Consider the following 19,664-nt stretch of genomic DNA (forward strand, 5'->3'; position numbering starts at 1 on the left):
CCCTTGGGCCGTGACCCACAGTGGCCCCAAAAGCCATATTGTCAGTTGGTTTGTGGTAATTTCATTACTTGTAAAGCTGTTTGGGATAATACAACCTTAATGTGGGTCCTAGCTTTAACTTCTCTGTCTTCTTGTCATGTGGATGATGCATATTCCTAAATGCATTTGTTACAAACAGGGGGTCCAAAGAGGCACCTAACTGGTCACATAGGCTTTTTTTTTTTAATAGATATAAAGTTGTAAAATGATAAGGCTATCTTTCGCCACTGATTTTACTGGTGTTTTGTTGCTATAACATCGCAGAAAACATTTAGCTGTTTGACAGGCTAATAGTTTTTGTAAGGTCCAATTCTAGCCTTGAGTAAAGATAATTTGGTGAATATTGTCATTCTCAATTTATAAAGCAGTTGTAGCGTGTTGACTAGCTAGTTGAACTAATTGTGTCAATCATGTTAGGTTTCGGTTTACATTTTGCACCCTTTTCAATTACAGATTGGCTAATCTACACGGTTGCTTGGCGACACGTAAGCTACAGTGCGAGTAGCGCGCATAAATATTAATTGTTACGTAGGCACAGGTGTGAGCTCATCGGGGAGTTTTTTTAATCAAAATAGCTTGACCGTAACTCAGCCAATCACAACGGAGGACCGGAGCTAACCTGTAAAGGCGTGTAATAATGGCGTGCAGCCAACCGGAACCATCTGAGCGCGAAGCAAATGGCACAACCTGGGAGCAGCTATGAATGCCCTACTGTGTGTGTGTGTGTGTGTGTGTGTTAAAGGGCTGCTGGGCTGCGGGTGCCTAAACGAGCTGCAGGGGGCATCCTCGCCCTTGCTCGCGGAGATCCCCCAAGTGCTTCTCACACACATGTAGGCCATATATATGCGCTCTCTCTCACACACACACACCCCTCCTTCTGCCAGACTCCCAGGCCAAGCAGCGTCACCATACGGAACATCCTGCCCTCAACGGAGAGGGGGAGGAGAGAGAGAGAGCCTGAGTGTGTGCACACAGAGAGAGGGGTAGAGAGAGCCTGTCTGTGTATTAAGAGAGAGAAAGAGACGAGGTCTGGCATCTCCCGGTAGTAAATCTATCAGGTCTCGAGCACAAAAACTCAGAGAGACAGACAGAGAAGAGGGAGAAGAGGCCTCGAAGAAATCTCATTGCTTAAGCCTACTGGTTACCTGGAGCAGCAGCAGCAACAGCAGCGCGTGAAGCCTTGGATTAAAAAACCCGACTAGAAAGACGAATGGTCGCGCGGACTGGCTGCGCGCTCTGACGTTGGACAGACTGAGACTACCGAGACACCGACAGCAAGCAGCAGTAGCTTTTGTTCCCCCCACCTCCCCGACCCGTGAAGGCAGCGGCGGCACCGGGAGGCTGTGCCCGCGCACCCCAATTATGAAGCTGCCTTGGCTATTGGCGCTCACAGCGCTGCTTGCTCACACCGCCACGGTAAGCACGATCCTCAGATCCTTTGTTAACCGGGGAGCTCTTGTGCACACAGTAGCCAGGGTGTGTGTGTGTGTGTGTGTGTGTGTGTGTGTGTGTGTGTGTGTGTGTGTGTGTGTGTGTGTGTGTGTGTGTGTGTGTGTGTGAGAGAGAGAGAGAGAGAGAGAGAGCGGTGAGCTATCATCAATGAGACAGTGATCGGTAAAATCCTGCACTCGACCTAGGCTAGGCTACTTATCAGCCCTTATCGGACGTCCGTGACTCCCGCGGGGGCTGGCGACTCTCGTGCACCCCCACCCCCCGATTTCTCACACACACACACCAGCCTTTGTGTCTCAGTGTCGGGGTTTATTGTGGCCTGTGTCCCCTCGAGTCAGGAGGTGTGTGCGTGCATGTGTGTGTCGGTAATTAGCAAGTAATCTCTAATTGAGCTTCATTACGGGTCTTTGTGCGGTGCCTCGGTATGTGGTGTCTGTGTCACCAGCTCACATCCTGTCTTTAATTTGGGGGGCTCCAGTCATACTGCGGCTTTAACGACTTTATTAGCCTACCATGTAACACGCAGTAGGACGTGTGTGTGAGAGAGAGAGAGGTGGGGGTTGGATGTCCGATCTCCAACCTGTAAGGTGCTGTCTGAAAACGGCGGCCTCATTGTCCAGATGCCAGAATCCGACCAGGGGCATCCTCCCGTTATAACCGGAGGTGTGTGTTTGCGGCAGCTTGTGTTTGTTGCAAAAAGTGGGTGGGGTAACGGGGACGTTAAAACGGCGATGCGGTGCGCGAACGAAGCCTTGGCTGGAATGATGTCATCGGGAATCGCGAGGAGGGAAGCTGATTAGGAATGCGCGAACTCCCCCCTCTCTCCACACACCTCTCCGGAACCATCCACGCCGAGTTTCACGCACCCTCCCATAGCACGCCCACACCTTCCCTTACCGATTAATCCAGATTTATCCTATGAGGAGGAGGAGGAGGTGGTGGAGGAAGAAAGAAGGGTGGAAGCTCATTGACTCATTGAGAGAAAAACATGTCATGTCAAAATGTAGATCTACTTTTGAATGTAGCCTAAATTTAGAAGAAAGCAACTCTTAGAATATAGTAGCCTACTGATAATATCCCTGTGTTACTGGTGCTCAACTGTAGGTTTATAGTAATCTTACTGCATGAAGTTTTATCTCCTTTTTTACACTTCATTCATGGCCAGATTAAGCTGTTAGGAGCTTTGGGGCCAAAATATGCTGTTGGGCCCCTTCTGATCCCCACCTAGGCCTACCACTCTGTGCAATGTGTAGGCTACATGCCCTGTCGACTCCAACTTCCCATGAAGCCCATTGCCACCAGTAGACCTACTCCTTTGCTGTAATGATAATTTAGAATCTATTTTTTCTACCACATTGCAAAAAAAACAAAACAACCAGAACTTTATTTAAGAATATTTTTTAAATGTGAGCACAATAAACCAAAACAGTAAGGCTCTTTAAACTAGATTTTGACAAAAGACAGCCACAAAATGACCTAAAAATGCTAAACCGTGTGAATTCCCTAACAAATGTTCAAATATTTACTATCAAAACCAATTGACATGGAGTGTACCTTTGCCTCAACCATGCCTGTATTTCTTCGATTGGACACAATATTTGTATTGTCAACATCTTGAAGTTCCTTTGTGCTGCTTCTGCTGTGATGCTCTACTGGTTTTGGCAGGGGATTTACACACACACACACACACACACACACACACACACACACACACAGACAGTTTATTACTGGGTCTGTTTGTTGCAATCTTTGCCAAAGATCCTTGGCCTCCAGCTGACCCAATCTGTCTTTAAGTGTTAAGATGGAGACAGGTGTGACACATATACACATGCACACACATACACACTTAAATATACACTGTGTTAGGAGTGCACAGATTGATCCAGGTGGTGCTTGAATTGTTAACACATACACACACACACACACACACACACACACACACACACACACATACATACACACGCTCACACATGTCAGCAGTCTAATAATTGCAAGACACACCATAAGTAACCCAGGCCTTGAACGCACACATGACCCACGGTCACATGCATTTGCTGACAAGATCTTTCTTTAGATGCTCTTGGCTTGAACCAGCTGACTGTTATGTTTGTGTGTGTTTCCTCTGATGAGTGATCCCCGGTGTCGTGTCTCTGTGGGTATTTCCTGTTATCAGAGTTGTGACATCATATCCGGGTGATATATTTCACATGGGAGACTGATTTTCCCACAGACATCTATTGTATCCCACAGATAGTGTGTGTGTGTGTGTGTGTGTGTGTGTGTGTGTGTGCATCCATCTGCCTTCATGAGAACGTTCACTGTCCATCTGTCTGTGTGTGGGCTTGAAAATAGTGAATCTTCACTGCCAAAAACGTATTCTCGCCAGCCCTCGCTCCTTGAAAAGTTTGTGTGTGTGTGTGTGCGCGGCAGAAAAGCGTTGTGTTCTTGAGGATCATGTTTAACTCATGGAATGAATCAGTGTTTTGTGCCTCTGATAGCTGACAAAGCCCCCCATAGAGAGATGAAGAAAGAGAGAAGGAGCAAGAAAGAGGAAAAAATAGCTTGAGCGATGCAGATTGAGGGAGAGTGTGGAATGTGAGAGGCAATTTGACACAGGAAGTGAGTCCTTCTCACTCTCCTGGAGGACAAAGTCCCCTCTCTCGCACACACACACACACACACACACACACACACACACACAAGCTGGCAGGTAGAAACCACTCCTGGTGTGGAGAAGGTATTTTAGGTGTGTGTGTGAAAGGATGGGTGATAGTATGGGGTTCACCTTCCAGTGCATAGAGGAATTCAAAAGGATCGAGGTTCATATCCGGAGCTGCATTCAGAGGGCCGACGTCTGGAGTTGAGCGTGGACGGAGAAAGAGAGAATAATGAAAGCCTTCAGTGAGCTAAAACATCTCTTCCCCCCTTTCATCTACCCATCTCCTCCCTTTTGGGTGTGTGTGTTGGATGTGTACACATGCTGCTAACCCATATCTGAAAGCAATTTCTTATCACATGGGAATGACCGGTGTGGCAGATGTGCCGCATTTGACTGAAATTAGTTTTAGAGTCTGATTCAATTTGGAAAGAATAGAATTTTCCATTTACTATTAGACTGATAGCGGCATGTGGGGAGGGAGAAACCTGCCTTCACACTACCTGTTATTTCTGTGTGTCCTCCCTCTGAGCTGAAAGAACAATGGAAGCTCTGAAAGCTCAGCCCTGTATAGAAAACTATCAGTTTGAGTGAGGATAAACCAGCGACCGTCATTATTGGCCCCAAGGGAGCTTAAAAGACCTGGGACCTTTAACATCTAAACGTCAATCTGCATACTTATATTTCAGGTGTCACATTTAGGTGTTACAATATTTTTAAGGTCAGACATATTTTATCTTTTGAACATGCTTAGGAATTAATCCTTGTTTTTTTAGACGACATTATTGTAATTTATTATATTAATGCCTCAGCCACGGTGCTGCAGCTTGTTAGCAGAACGTTCAAAAAGCTGAAGCCTGTCTTCTACTAAAGACAAAGTGCAGGAAGCTCATTACTCCAGTGTTGGCCTCTCTCCATTGGCTGCCAGTGGAGTTTTAAATTCAATATGTTAGTCATTTACTGTCAGGCACTACATGGTGGTTACATACAGTAATGTGGAGACATTGAACTCAGTTTAAAAAAAAAAAAAGATATACCAAGCATCTCTTTGCCCCCCCCCATACAAGTTTGGAAGGATTTACTTCTCACTGTATAGTTTGAGGCCTAAGGAGGTAGAACTCACAAAAAAGCAAAGACTAGAGCGTAGTCCAAAAAGTAGAACTTTGTTGTTGTACTTTCTTGTACTTCCAGTCACAGTTTAGAAAGTACCTTGTTATCTTCAATCATTTGGCTCCACAACATTGTGCAACATTAAACTTACCCTGTGGGATGTGTTCAAGTCACCCCACGGATTAGAAAGAATGCAGTTATAGCCTGAATTCATCCAGAAACTTGGCTCCTCTACCGTTATGACCAGTAACATACACAAGTGCCGACATGCTTGCTCACATATATGCATGGATGCACGTTAACATTAAAGTCCTGATTATCTTCACACACACACACACACACACACACACACACACACACACACACACACACACACACACACACACACACACACACACACACACACATTTGTTTCACTATCTTTGTGGGGACCTGTCATTGACATAATGCATTCCCTAGCCCCTTACCCTAACCTTAACCATCACAACTAAATGCCTAACCTTAACCTTTACCCTCACCCTAACCATAACCTAATTCTAACTCTAATCCTAAAACCAAGTCTTAACCCTCAAACAGCCCTTTAACCTTGTGGGGTCCAGCATTTTGGGCCCCACAAGGCTGTGCAGACCCCACAAGTATACTGTATTCCCCGGTTTTTGGACCCCACGAATATAGTAAAACAAGCACACACTCACTCACTCACTCACTCACTCACTCACTCGCAGTGCTAGTGAATAGTCGCGGTGGTGCAGACTAGCAGTTTTGTTGATTCAGTGAGTCAGAGGGAGACGGAGAACGCTGGAGGTGTTTTAGGTAGGTCAAAACAGTCTAGAAACACAGCTTGTGTAGACACACACATACACACACAGTCTTCCTTGCAGTAATTGGGCAGCACTGCACAGACATACTCACATACATATTCTCTGGAGAGGGGGGTTAGATGAATATAGAGAGAAGAGGATGGAGGGAGAGGAGAGGAATGGAAAAGAGGGAGGTGTAAAGACCACAAGATAATGAGGAGTGGAGGAAATACAATGGAGAGAGGTAAGGATGGAAAAAGAGTTAAGATAATGGCGAGATGGGGATGCTAGATAGCAGGGGGAAGACATGGAAGAGCAGGAAAGAAAGAAAAAAGGGAAACAGATTGAGCGCTGAGTGGTCGAGAGAGGATGAAAAAAAAAAAGGGGAAGAGCCCTGAAACTAAGGGAAGGATTGGACTATGAGTGGTAAGAAAGAGTGGGAGGCAAGAGGAGGAGAAGATGGGGGATATTGGGACATGGAGACGGAGAGAGGGGAAGGGGGGAATGAGAGCTGGATGATGGGGATGGAGCAAGGCCAGAGGGATGGAGATGGAAAGATGGAGACTGAGCCAGGATGGAGGGATGTCGAGTGAGAGAAACTGACGGTGGGGGAGGGAGGCGTGCTCTGCTCATTCCCAGGAGACCGTGCTCTACCTGCTCTCCACGGCCGTCGCCATGACAACCAGCATGGCTGCCGCTGTCACAGCTTTATCGCCCTTCTCTCCCCTCCATCCCCTCCCTTCTGTCTTTCTCCTTTCTCTCTTTTATTCTGCCTCGTTTTCTGTGTCACCTCTGTTGCTTCTTTCATTCAGAGCTTTTCATATCTCATTCTCTATTTTCTGACTCCACTCTTTTCCTTCTTCCTTTCTCTTTCTATGTCTTTATACTACTCTTTTCTCTTCCTACTTTCCTCCTCTCTTGTCCGCCTGTTCCACTACAATAAATACATAAATATAGAAGTGGAGAGACGACAGTTGTTTCACTTTTACCATTGTGTGTGTGTGTGTGTGTGTGTGCGCGTGCGCATGCGTGCGTGCGTGCATGTGTTTGTGGGTGTATGTGTGTGTGGGTGTGTGTGCTATTACAGGACTCTAAATTAGAGAGCATAAACGCAGTACCAGCTCCCAGAACCACAAAGCATTCTGGGATTTCTATGTGTCAGAGCTTTAGCTATAAATGAAAACCTCAAAAACAGGGCGCCTCTTCCCACTAACAAACCTGTGTGTGTGTGTGTGTGTGTGTGTGTGTGTGTGTGTTTTTTGTTTGACAGAGTGAGAATCACAGATGCCATTCACCAGCATATTAACACTGCTGAGATGGTGCTATGATTTTTCACTCATTTTATTTACAAGTGGTAGTTGTATCTATTTAGCACTACTAGGGCTGTCCCAAATGATTATTTTTTAAACGATTAATCTAGCGATTATTTTTTCGATTAGTCGACTAATCTAACGATTAATTTTTCGATTAATCTAACGATTAATTTCTCAATTAATCTATTTTTCAATTAGCAATTATTTTCCCATTGCTCAATTAATAACAATTTCCACAAAACAAATTTCAATAAGGTTCAAATCTCTATTTATTAAAATTGTTTAACACTGCACTATTCAAGTAAAATGAATTTGTAGTGCAACCTGAAGTATGATGTAGGCTATCAGTCCAACAACAAAATAAAGTCACTTTCAGGAGGAATACAAAAATAAAAACTTAAAGTAAACAGCAAGTGCAAAAGAGTAGCCTGTATTTGCTTTTTTTAACAGTAGTAGGTAAAATAATGAATAAGCTCTTGTTTAACATCCAAGCTCTTCTCCCTTTAATCTTACAGTAAAAAATGTACAGTTTTAGCAACATATGAAATCAGATGTATCAAATGAATCCAACATAAGGCAAGTTGCAGAGTGTCTAATATAACAGTCTGTAATTGATTGGGTCACTCATGATGATGGGAAACCAAAAAAAGAACAGACAGAGTTTGATGATGCTTAATGTTAAGTCATAGCGGGGCATTGAAACGAATCAACGGACTAACGTACCGTTGGGCTACTACTGGGAACACATTCCCTGTCACTATGTTGATAATCGCACATGCTTGGGAGTAAAGCTTAGATCGGGCCCAAAAAATCAAGTCCGACCCTACCCGAGCCTGTGCATGTTGTGTCCGAGCCCGGCCCGACCTGACATAAACTGGAATTATGAGCCCGATTTAAACCCGACAATTTTTTAATACGTGGGCCGTTAATGTCAGTTATAACGGACTTATGAGATATCTGAAACAATCTGGACTGGTTCCGCAATTATCGAAGACAGTGCTACAGATGGGGGGGGGGGCACGATTTTAGCACAGTTTACCCCACACTCAAGTCAGTGCAGGACATATACCCAGAGCTACGGGAGAAGCTGGAGAGGCATAGCTTTCTCCCCACCCAATTAGGCTAATAAAGTAATGATTAAAAAAACACAAATGCTTGATCAAGGGTCCGGCCCGTGGGTCAAGTTCGGGCTCGGGCAGAGAATCTAAACTCTAAACTAAACTATTTTTAGATTTCTACGCATGACGCGTCGACGCAAATTATTTGTGTAAGTTTATGTAATCGATTACGTCGACTATGTCGACGAATCGTCCCAGCCCTAAGTACTACTCTCTCTTTCCTCACACGTTTCTCTAACAACGGGGTGATTAGTTTAATGAAGGACCGGATGGGCGGGGTCATGCAGAGAGAAACTCAATGCGGTCCAATGGGACTGCTTAAATGTGTATTTCCTGACAGGCTGCTGATAAGAACAAGCTGAGGCCGTGATAAGGCCGGCCTTCACGCTCCAAATCAGACCCTGAGTGTCGAAGCTGTGAGACTGGCCTCCATCTGACCTCCAACACGCAACTCCCTCCATCTCCCTCTCCATCTGTTGGCCTGTTTGTCTTTACATTTACTCAGTTTTGTCACTTGAACTTGAAAAATGTTCAGCCTCAATTTAAAGTCTAGTTGAATTTGAAAACTGAGTCTATTGGTGAAAACATTTGTTGTTTAGGTGATTAGTTGGTCAACAGGACATTAATCATGTTCATTCTTGATGTGGAAATAGTGGTTTGACAAAGGTCCATTTAATAGCTTCTTCTGGAGCATTCAATTATCAAATGGTCTTTATCAGCAGATGGAGTTGTCCTTGTTATCATGGAGATGGATCTGCAATGATTAGTCAATTATTTAGTCGATTAACAGAAAATAAATCTTCTTTGGTTTCCAAGTTTTCTAAAGTCATTTTTAAAAAAAGAAAATGTGTCATTGTGTCAAAAATTGTCATTCCCCAATAAATAAAATCATAAAAGTACCTCAAAAAAGAAGAAGACATTCTCTACTTCCAGCATCTTAACTTTGACGATTTACTGCTCTTCTATGATTTATATCTTTGTAAATCATCACTTTAGGCTCTGGCAAGTTGTGATGGCTATTTTTCACATTTTATAAAGGAAACAATTATTAATGGTCAATTCACAGGTATTGATTTGCCGGTAAAATAATATTGTGTATGATCAACTGTGCAACTTGTTTTTGTAAGAAGGTTGTAGCTTTCACTCCAGTCAGCCACTAATGACACCAAATCTTTTCTGCCTTCGCTCTGTTCAAGGAACTTGTTTCCTTGGCTGCATGTCATCGGTGAAGACGTTTTTGACTGCCTCTGGCTGGAAATACTATCACTGTAAGTTCCTCTGGGAGCCCATCTTTGAAAATGGCCACCTTGGCCACTCAAAGCCTGCTAAGTTTGTTTGCACTTAATGGTGGTAGAGAGTGCTCGTAAATACAGACACAGTGGAAGATAAAGAGTGCGGCGTCCCGGGGGATTGTCTCTAAGGTCCTGTAGTAAGAGGTGAAGATCAAGTAAAATTGGAATAACGCAAATCTAAACGGTAGCGATTTTATATGTGGGAAAATTTGAATGGCTTGTTGTATGGTGATACATTTGTGCAAGTACTTTACTTCACCTAACGGCTATCATCTCTCATGGGGTGTCTCTCGTGGTTGCAGGCTCAGGCCAGCACATGAAGTAGAAAAGAACAATGTTAGCAGTTAGATTTTCCAAGATGCATGTATGCACATGATTGGATATATAAATGTTTTCTCATCCAATTTGTCATCTCTTTTATCTTATCTTTGATCTGTCAGCATCAGTTTCTAATTTCAAACGCGCTCTTCATGTCATCTTTTTCTTTGATAACAAAGAGATTTTTTGAGTTTTGATTTACAGATATCCATTTCTAATGCATGTATTTCATCAAGCCGGAAATATAATTATTCAGAAGAAATTAATTAGTTTAATTTTGGATATTAAGTTGGTCCTATGTGTTGGCAGTAACATTTCATCATAATTTTATTAAGATTCACACTGTGACAGAGATCTACTTGTTTGCATACTGATGTGTACAACCTGTTTATTTGCTTAAATGGTCACGGTTGCTCACTTGGTTACAGGATGGACACAGGAAGTAAGTATTTATAGATCCGCCCTCCAAGCTCCAAATCAAGAAGGAGCTTCCTGAGTGTTGCACAAAGGGGGGGATTTTATTTAGGTATGTGTTTTTACATGTCTGTGTTTACTGTTTACATGTTAAAACAGAGGCAGAGGAGGCGATGAAGGAGCACAGGGAGGCCGCTTGTGCGAACAAGAAATGCTGTGTGCGAAAGGCATGTGACTGTATGTGTGTGTTTGAATTATTTAGCCCAACGTCCCGACAGAGGAGTGAACGAGGTCAGGAGCTCATTGCTGCAACGTTTTTCCTCTCTCCATCAATCCATCTCTACACCCTCCACCCACCAGCCCTACTCCTCCTACTCCTCCACCACGGCAGAGCGCTTTTTATTCTGCCTGTTTTAATAAACAGGAACTTAGCAACAAAAGGCTTCCCACATGTTACTCATGTCCCCGCAATTATGGGCAAGTCATGAGGGAAGAACATCGATCCAATTAAATACTGACACTGAAACTCGCTGTGTGCGTGTGTGAGTGTGTTTGTGTGGACTTTCTCAAGTAACCCTTTGAACCCCAGTGCTTTAAAGAGCTCTTTTCAAAGGCGTTTGCAATTTGAACGAGCCATTGAAGCTAATGAGGTGTGTGTGTGTGTGTGTGTGTGTGTGTGTGTGTGTGTGTGTGTGTGTGTGTGTGTGTGTGTTTGGGAGGGGTAGGGATTCTGTAATATTGCTTGGTGGCTGCAGCATGTTCTCTTTCCCATAGGGCCTTCCTATGAACACCTTCACAACACACAAGGTTGAGGCAGCAGGTGAATCATTCTTAATCTTTCATTCCAACAGTTGTGGATTAGCCCTAATCTTAGCCAGCAGAGACCCAGGCTGAAAGGCTGACTGACACTTAGAGCGTGTGTGTGTGTGTCCTCGAGTGTATTGCTTATTAAGCCGTATGTGTGACATGATAATTGTTTCCAATGTTGGACTGGAGAGTATGGTGTCTGTCTAACAGGACATGATATGATTGAGGCAGATACACATGACAGATTGACAGGTCACACAACACTTAAACATTAAAGACAGCAAGAGAAGGAGGTGTTGATAGGTATTGAAGAAAGGCATGATTTCTTTTGATATTAATTCCTTTCCTGACATATTAAATTGAGCTCAAACACACAAAATGTAAGTACCAACACCAAGCCGATTACTTTTATTTGATACCTTTTCCCCTTTTTTTTTCTTTTTTACAAAATCCTTTTTTTTATTTCACAAAAGAAGCTCAAATGTTAATTGTTGTCTAAACAGAAGCAGAAGAGAACAACAGCAGCAGAATATAAGATTTTTGCCTGAATAAACTACAATTGGGCTGCAACTAAAGATTTGTTTTATTCGTGATAAATCTGTTGATTTTTTTATATTTTGATTAGTTTAGTCTATAAAATGCTCATTGCTATTTCTCCAAGGTAACTTCAAATTGCCAAGACTGAACGGTTCAATTTACAAAAAAAGAAAATCCTCACAATTGACAAGATGCCGTGAGCAAATGTTTGGCATTTTTGCTTGATAAATGACTGAAATGATTAATGGATTTTTAAAATAGTTCCCTATTAACTTTCTATTGTTTGTTTCAGTACTAAAATAAAGTCTAAAATAGGCATAATTATGATTCAGTCTGTACCAGAAACATACTGAGGTTCAATAAGCAGGCCTAGTTGCAAGATGATGAACAAGATAGAAAAAGGAGAAAAAAATGCATTTTTTCTTAACAAATTGGGTGTATTTATCCTGACTTTTCTCCAACCTTTTTTTGTGAAATCAGAACAGTTTTCATCCCTCCGTCTATACTTGCTGTGACAGACGAATTTCTATAGTACCAAAATAGTGTTGAGGTTCGGGCGTCATGGTAGCTTAGTGGTTAAGAGGCGTACCATAGCCTATGATTACAATGTCCCCAGTTTGATTCCTTTTTGTTGTTGTTTCACGTCATTCCACCTTTCTATTCCCTCATTTTCTCTAATGCCCAGCATTGAGGTTCAATACCCAACACTATTTGTGACTAGAAATATTCTTAGTAATTGCTGAACATAAATTGTATCTTAAGACCTTGGAAAATGTTCCCAAAAAATGAACAAAGAAGAAAAGGTGTGGCGACAGATTTGAAAGTGATTAGATATTTAGTGGAGATGGAAGGAGAGGAGATTTGAAGGGAATGAAAGGGGAATGAGGTCAGAGGCAATCGCAGACAAAAGTGATATTAACGGAGGGGTGGTGGCTAAAGTGCAGCAGAGGAATAGAAAAAAAAGAGAAGCCAGATTGGATAGAAGAACAAAATGTAGCAGGCGTGGAAAAGAAAGGGGAGAGACTAGACAGAAACAAATTTGTTAATATGTAAAGGTGGTAAAGGGATATGACTGGCTCATCAGAAAATAGCGTGAGAATGGGGAGGGATTGGCTTTAGGTAGAGTGAAATGACAAAAGAGCAGAGGAGCTGACGAGGAAGAAAAAAGAGAAAATGAAAGGGAGTTGGATGGGATGGATTGGTATCCTGGTAGCAGCAAAGAGAGAGACAGAAAGAGAGACTGGTGGTAAAGGCAGGCCTGTAAAGAGCTTAAAGCAGCTGAGATGGATTGAATGGAGAGAACAACCTGGACAGGATTACACAGAGACGGAAGAGACAGAAGGGCTGTAAGAGCAAGATCGTATCATAACCCATATATCCCCCTGTCCTACAGTTACACGTTTCCACTGGTTAATTCTGACACTGACCACTCCGCCACGTGTAAGCTCCACAAGCAGACTTTACTTAAAGCAAGCACACAGTATCAAGAAACTAATGATCACCAATTGTTATACCAAGCACTCTGGAGCTAATCTATGTGTTAGACAATCATTCTCCAGCCATTTGTTTCTTAAATCCATCTCTTAATTAATTAGTCAGTGAGTAACGCTGCCTACCGAGGGATGAAGCTTTAACTGTACTTCTAAAGAACAATCAGAGATGGATGAACACTCGCACCTGAAGCTTGTTATAATGTTTATTTTTTAGATGAGGTGATTTAACAGAGGCTGAAGGATGATCAGGAGGATCCCTGTCTGAGTTGCAACAGGGAACTCCTGTTCTGCAAATTTTGCCCATTATCTACTTGCTTACACCTACCCGCTTCATGCCTTTGTAAAGCTGACAATTTGTGGTGGAGTTCCATGTCAGAGTTATTTATTGATGTACCACAGTTTATCCCAGTGCCACCGCAGGGGTTGCCAGATATGGTTGGTAAGCACAGGTTTTGGTTTTGTCTCGGGCATGATGGTACCAAACCTGGCAACCGACAGGATGCTGTGCACAGTCGAGGCGCTCCGCTGCAACAAAGTAAAGAAGTATATTTCCCAAAATGTTAAACTACTCCAATGTGACCCCTCATTACTAGTTGTACACTCACCTAAAGGATTATTAGGAACACCTGTAAGATTTCTCGTCAATGCAATTATCTAATCAACCAATCACATGGCAGCTGCTTCACTGCATTTAGGGGGGTGGTCCAGGTCTAGACAATCTCCTGAGCTCCAAACTGAATGTCAGAATGGGAAAGAAAGGTGATCTAAGCAACTTTGAGCGTGGCATGGTTGTTGGTGCCAGACGGGCTGGTCTGAGTATTTCATAATCTGCTCAGTTACTGGGATTTTCACGCACAACCATTTCTAGGGTTTACAAAGAATGGTCTGAAAAAGGAAAAACATCCAGTATGCTGCAGTCCTGGGGGGCGAAAATGCCTTGTTGATGCTAGAGGTCAGAAGAGAATGGGCCGACTGATTCCAGCTGATAGAAGATCAACTTTGACTCAAATAACCACTCGTTACAACCGAGGCATGCAGCAAAGCATTTGTGAAACCACAACACGCACAACCTTGAGGAAGACCCCACCGGGTACCACTCATCTCCACTAAAAATAGGAAAATGAGGCTACAATTTGCACGAGCTCACCAAAATTGGACAGTTGAAGACTGTAAAAATGTTGCCTGGTCTGATGAGTCTCGATTTCTGTTGAGACATTCAGATGGTAGAGTCAGAATTTGGCGTAAACAGAATGAGAGCATAGATCCGTCATGCCTTGTTACCACTGTGCAGGCTGGTGGTGGTGTAATGGTGTGGGGGATCCCTTTCGCCTTCAGAACTGCCTTAATTCTTTGTGCCAATGATTCAACAAGGTGCTGGAAGCATTCTTTAGAAATGTTGGCCCATATTGATAGGATAGGGTCATACACGGTATTAGTATGGTGTTCCTAATAATCCTTTAGGTGAGTGTATATGTTCATTAGCTGCAAGTAGTTCAACCAGAGTGATTTTCTCTGCCCAAATTATTTCATTTGAACATTTTAAGAAGCCTGAAGATGAAATATTATCTAATATTTTACAAGAGAAAAGTAGGGCTGTCAAAGTAATGCGTTCATTTCGATTAATTAATCTGAGAAAAAATAACGCGTTAAAAAAAATAACGCAGATTAATCTATTCCATATTGACGTTTGACCCGGAGCCGTTCTAGCCACCATTCGACTGTAAAATGAAGGAGGGAGACGAGAATGTGCTGCCTGGATCATTGATTGGAACATTTACTTGTAAAAATCTTCTTCCTGCCAACCCTGGCTACCGAAATCTGGTGCCACTGATATGTCTGCGCTTCTCTCTGATGCTCTGAAACAGACACACCGCTGCACGTGACGTTAGTTAACACTATACTCGACAGCAGCTAACGTTAGCCTACCGCTAGCTAGTAGCTGGATTAAACACGGTTAAAATGCTGACAGCTAACGCTAAACGGTGTAAAATTTCACTGTAGAGGATTCAACCATAGACAGTATATAAGTGGACCAACAGATCCCGTTGCTCTGGATGGAGACCAGTGAAGGCCTTTAGAAGCACTTTTCCGGTGAGCGCTGAGCATTACTGCGCAGCCTCCAACTGAGAGAGACGACATAAATGTGACGTGAGCAACCTGTCTGAAAGTTGTAAGTCTTCTGGTAGCTGTGCCAAGAGAAATCTCAATCATTCCCAATCTTGCAGAGATGGAGCGTGTAGGTATATGTAAGGAGATAACATAGGCACAGGCTAATTATTGCTAACTAAAATGCTAGTTAACATTAGTAATTAAACTTAAACAGCTAATGTAAGTCGAAACTGCCTGCGAGCTTCTCCTGTACTATACGGTAATTCCTCTACTATGCGACAGTAAGCGTGGTTATGACACAATCGTTAGCCTATTTTCACAAAAACGTCTGCTACGGAGCCATAACGTGAGATACAAGGTAATGGAGCCTTTTATATATTGTCGTGTTTCTTTAGAAGTGAACAATGGACAAATAGTCTTTAAACGCTTCAGATGTAAAGTTATTCGCTGTCAAAGTGACGTCAAAATGAATGGCAGTCAATGGAATGCTAACGACGGGTGATCGCTTTGTAGCATTAAAATGGCGCCATAGAAGATTCGAGCTCTGAAGCGAAGCTTACCCCCTTGGATTCAACACCGGTATGTAGCTAACAATCTGCAGCTGCTGTCGGAGAAACAACACAGACGGTGCGTTCAATGAAACTGGAAAACTACAGCCTCGTGGTGCATTTGAAGTTATTGTAAATGTCCTTTTCCCATCTGGTGGTTGTTTTTGTCGTTCAACAGCAATTTACTAGTGAAATAAGTTATTGTTATTGTTATACATTATTATTAAATCATTTAATTTTGACCATATGTACTTAGCAATAAACAAGCCGTTCTTTAATGTCACCGACTGTTGTTTAGTACCCTTTTTTTTTTTTTTCTTTTTTTACTTTCTTAAAAAGTATCGGTTCAGGCACTGTTAATTATGTATGCGATTAATTTCGATTAATTAATCACAGAGTATGTAATTAATTAGATTCAATTTTTTAATCGATTGACAGCCCTAGAAAAAAGCAAAACTTCAGGATCAAAAAAACTAATTTTGTGTTTTTTCTGTCTTGTTAAACATCTTGCGATTCCTTTGGTGGGGCCTGATCACATTCTAGGAGCCACTGCTTTATACAATCATATCAGATGATGCAATCTAGCAATGAAATAACATCAACAACACATGAGCCATTCATTGAAACTAATCTGGACAAAGCAAATGTCTCATTTCCTTATTTCTCATGTTGACTTGATTTGTTGAAGTCTTCTGACACTGATTTGTTAGAGTTAATCAGTATCTTATGATAAACATCTGATTAGGTCACAAGCATTCAGTCTGTGCGGCCCATTAAGACAGAGAGCATATGCTGCTCTCGCCTTATCAAGACCGCCGCCAGATCTCACAACCTGTGTAATTAGTGTTCGATATCAACAGCTGTTATGATACATGAAGAATCAATCGACTATCTGGCTGCGCCGACAGTCCCTTGGCCTACAAGCATTGGCTGGAAACCGCACCAAGGCTCGAGATTGGCTGCCAGTTTGCGAAATTCAGTCAACCAATGGGAAGGAGCCAAGAGAGCATAGCAAGGTCAGCTGCTCGGGATGCCCCTGGAGCAGCAATTTGTTTACCTCCTCTGTGTGGGTGTGAGAGAAAAATAGAAGTATGGCATGATAATAATATGCATCATGCCCTCTGCACACACACTCACAAAGGTGCATCTTTCCATTCCAGGTTAAATTACACAGGGCTGATTGAATTTTTCTCCTCTGCATCAAAGACAAAAACACTCCTCTCTCGTTTTCCACCCCCCCCCCTGCCTCTGGGTCCATCGTCACCCCCTGCTTTTTCCACTCAAGTATTCCCCATTTGCCACTTTTTCCTCTCTAAAACTCCGGCTTTTATGCATCGATTTCTCTCCTTTTCCTTGCTACTTCTTCCTTGGGGTCTGTAAAGTCGCATGCCTGTCATTAGCCTGATTACACAAGCTGTAATTATATGATGCTGCCTTGTGATTCACATCACTGTATATGGGTAGAAATGTGATTCTCATCAATGTCTGTGTGTGTGTGTGTGTGTGTGTGTGTGTGTGTGTGTGTGTGTGTGTGTGTTAAGGTTTTCGATTTGGGGCTGAGAACAGACCATTGATTACCGTTTCTGAGTGTACTCTAAGTGCCCTTCTCTCTTGCTCCCTGCTACACAAAGGCATCATGGTCCACAGGGCGCTCTCTCTCACACGCAGCCACATTTCTGAGCCCCTTTTGAAAAGTTCCTTAGAAACACGAGAAAAGTTCCAGCCACAGGCGCCACGCCCTCCCACTGGCCCTGCAGAAATAGGCCCATTGAGCCAGGCTGTAATCACACAAACACACACACACACACACACACACACACACACACACACAAATCGGCATTCAGTCACTCCTTTTCCTCTCTCTCACCAGCACTTCATAGAAGCAGCCACAAAAACACAGTCATTGACTCACCAGCCAACAAGCAGCATTCACTGCTCACTGTAACATTTTTTTCAAACCAAACATCAATACACACACACAAACACACACACACTGGCATTGCATGCACACCACGGACAACACACCCACCCTCATAAGTACACAAATACACGGCAGCGTATTGTGGAGTGTGGGAGCAGCAGTTGTGTCAGAATCTCAAGGCATTTCTGGCAGCAGAACAGTGACATACACACACTCGGAGATGCATGTTTCATAAGGTCATATATAATGGAGGAGGATTCCACGCATAGAGGTCTTATGTGTGTGTCTGCGTGTTTGGGTATGTGTCTGTGTGTGAGCTAGCCTTGAGATGTGGTCTTTAATCCTGTTGGATTGTCAGATTAGTGTAACAGCTGGGTCCTACATACAGATATACATCTCTTTGCCACTCTGTCTCTGTATCACCCCTCCTCCCATCATTCTGTTCCCCTATACTCGGCCAAGAGATGAGTAAATCTTCAGCATTAGTGTGTGTGTGTGTGTGTGTGTGTGTGTGTGTGGCGGTCTCAGAGCTCCAGTCCATTACATGGTTTCAGGCCAGCTGATGTGTGATGTGACCTCTATTGAGTCTGCGGCAAGTTTCAGAGTCAGCTGCTTGTTTTGTCAGTGATACTGAGTAAGGTTGGGTGATGTCAAAGATGGTCAAATCATATGGCACAAAACCCGCTGCAGGAGATATATCTATTATTACAAATAAAAGGATGTCTGTCTTCTTATCAATCGTGACATTATTTCAGAAATGAATGCGTTCCATAGACTGTGAAAAAAAAAGTGTTTGTAATTGTGTGTTCTGTCCAGAGGCAATACACAATTGCAACTGTGTTTGAACTTGATTTTAGAAAAAGTGACATCCCTAGTCTCCACCTTCATTTGCAGTTGCAATATCCATCTGCGCACCGTTGATAGATCAGAATTGTTACAAAAATGCCATTAGCGCCACTGCAAACGAAGTTGGTCTCATGTCAGCTCAACCCTAATACTGAGACATTACAGGTTAAACACACTCTGCATCCAATGGACATTCATTAATTTATCTGATTTATAGTTGTCTTTCTTAAGATTTCAGTTGTGGTTAATTTGGCATTACCTTTAGTTACTGTGGCAACGTAACGGAAAGTGCAGTTTAATACTACAGCAAACACTCTTTGAGCAGCTACTTTGTCAGACCTACAACAGAAGAGCAGCTGTTTATCTGTTTACAGTGCAGCCAAACAAACTCAGGTTGTTTCAATAAAGAAGTCCGTCAATAATTGTTACAACCACAATCTGATTTTATGGTGACAAAAATATCCCCTAAATTACGCTTTTATGATGAACAATCACAATCTGCCTTCACCTTGGAATACACTGTGTTTCCTGTGGCTCCTTCACAATAAAGCCACCCTGTTTTGCCACGTTTAATGTGAGGCAGCAACAGTAGGAAGTGTTTTCCAGATGCATTAGCTGTAACCTAATACAGCTTTGATATGGCTGTAGGAAAGTGAGGCTGATACCAATGAGATAACATAACGCTGGTTTACATGCATACATTGTTTCCTGTGAATCACTAATGCGTAGGTCGGCAATTTGAATCCCATGCGGGAATGGCAGACTCCACCACTTCCAATAAGAACTACTATATAGAGAGGTTTTTACTGAAAAACAGAACAGAAAAATTAATATATATTTGGCAAGAGGTCAAAATGTCTGCTTGTGAAAGACATTAGCAATCAAGTTGCT

The 19,664-nt window shown here is 42.8% G+C and overlaps 1 protein-coding gene across 2 annotated transcripts in view; it reads left to right on the top strand.

Annotated features, from left to right (window-relative positions):
- Window positions 1-903: 903 nt before the first annotated feature.
- sdc3 (syndecan 3) overlaps window positions 904-19,664 on the top strand; it is a 34,465-nt gene continuing 15,704 nt past the window's right edge. The window contains exon 1 of one of the 2 annotated variants that reach the window (XM_035993172.1): window positions 904-1,455. In XM_035993172.1, the coding sequence (XP_035849065.1) occupies window positions 1,402-1,455 (54 nt within the window). In that variant the 5' untranslated portion in view covers window positions 904-1,401. The remainder of the gene's footprint in view (window positions 1,456-19,664) is intronic. The other variant, XM_035993173.1, reaches the window with a different exon arrangement.

This window comes from Sander lucioperca, chromosome 16 (genome assembly GCF_008315115.2).
Source record: "Sander lucioperca isolate FBNREF2018 chromosome 16, SLUC_FBN_1.2, whole genome shotgun sequence".
Lineage (NCBI taxonomy): Eukaryota > Metazoa > Chordata > Actinopteri > Perciformes > Percidae > Sander > Sander lucioperca.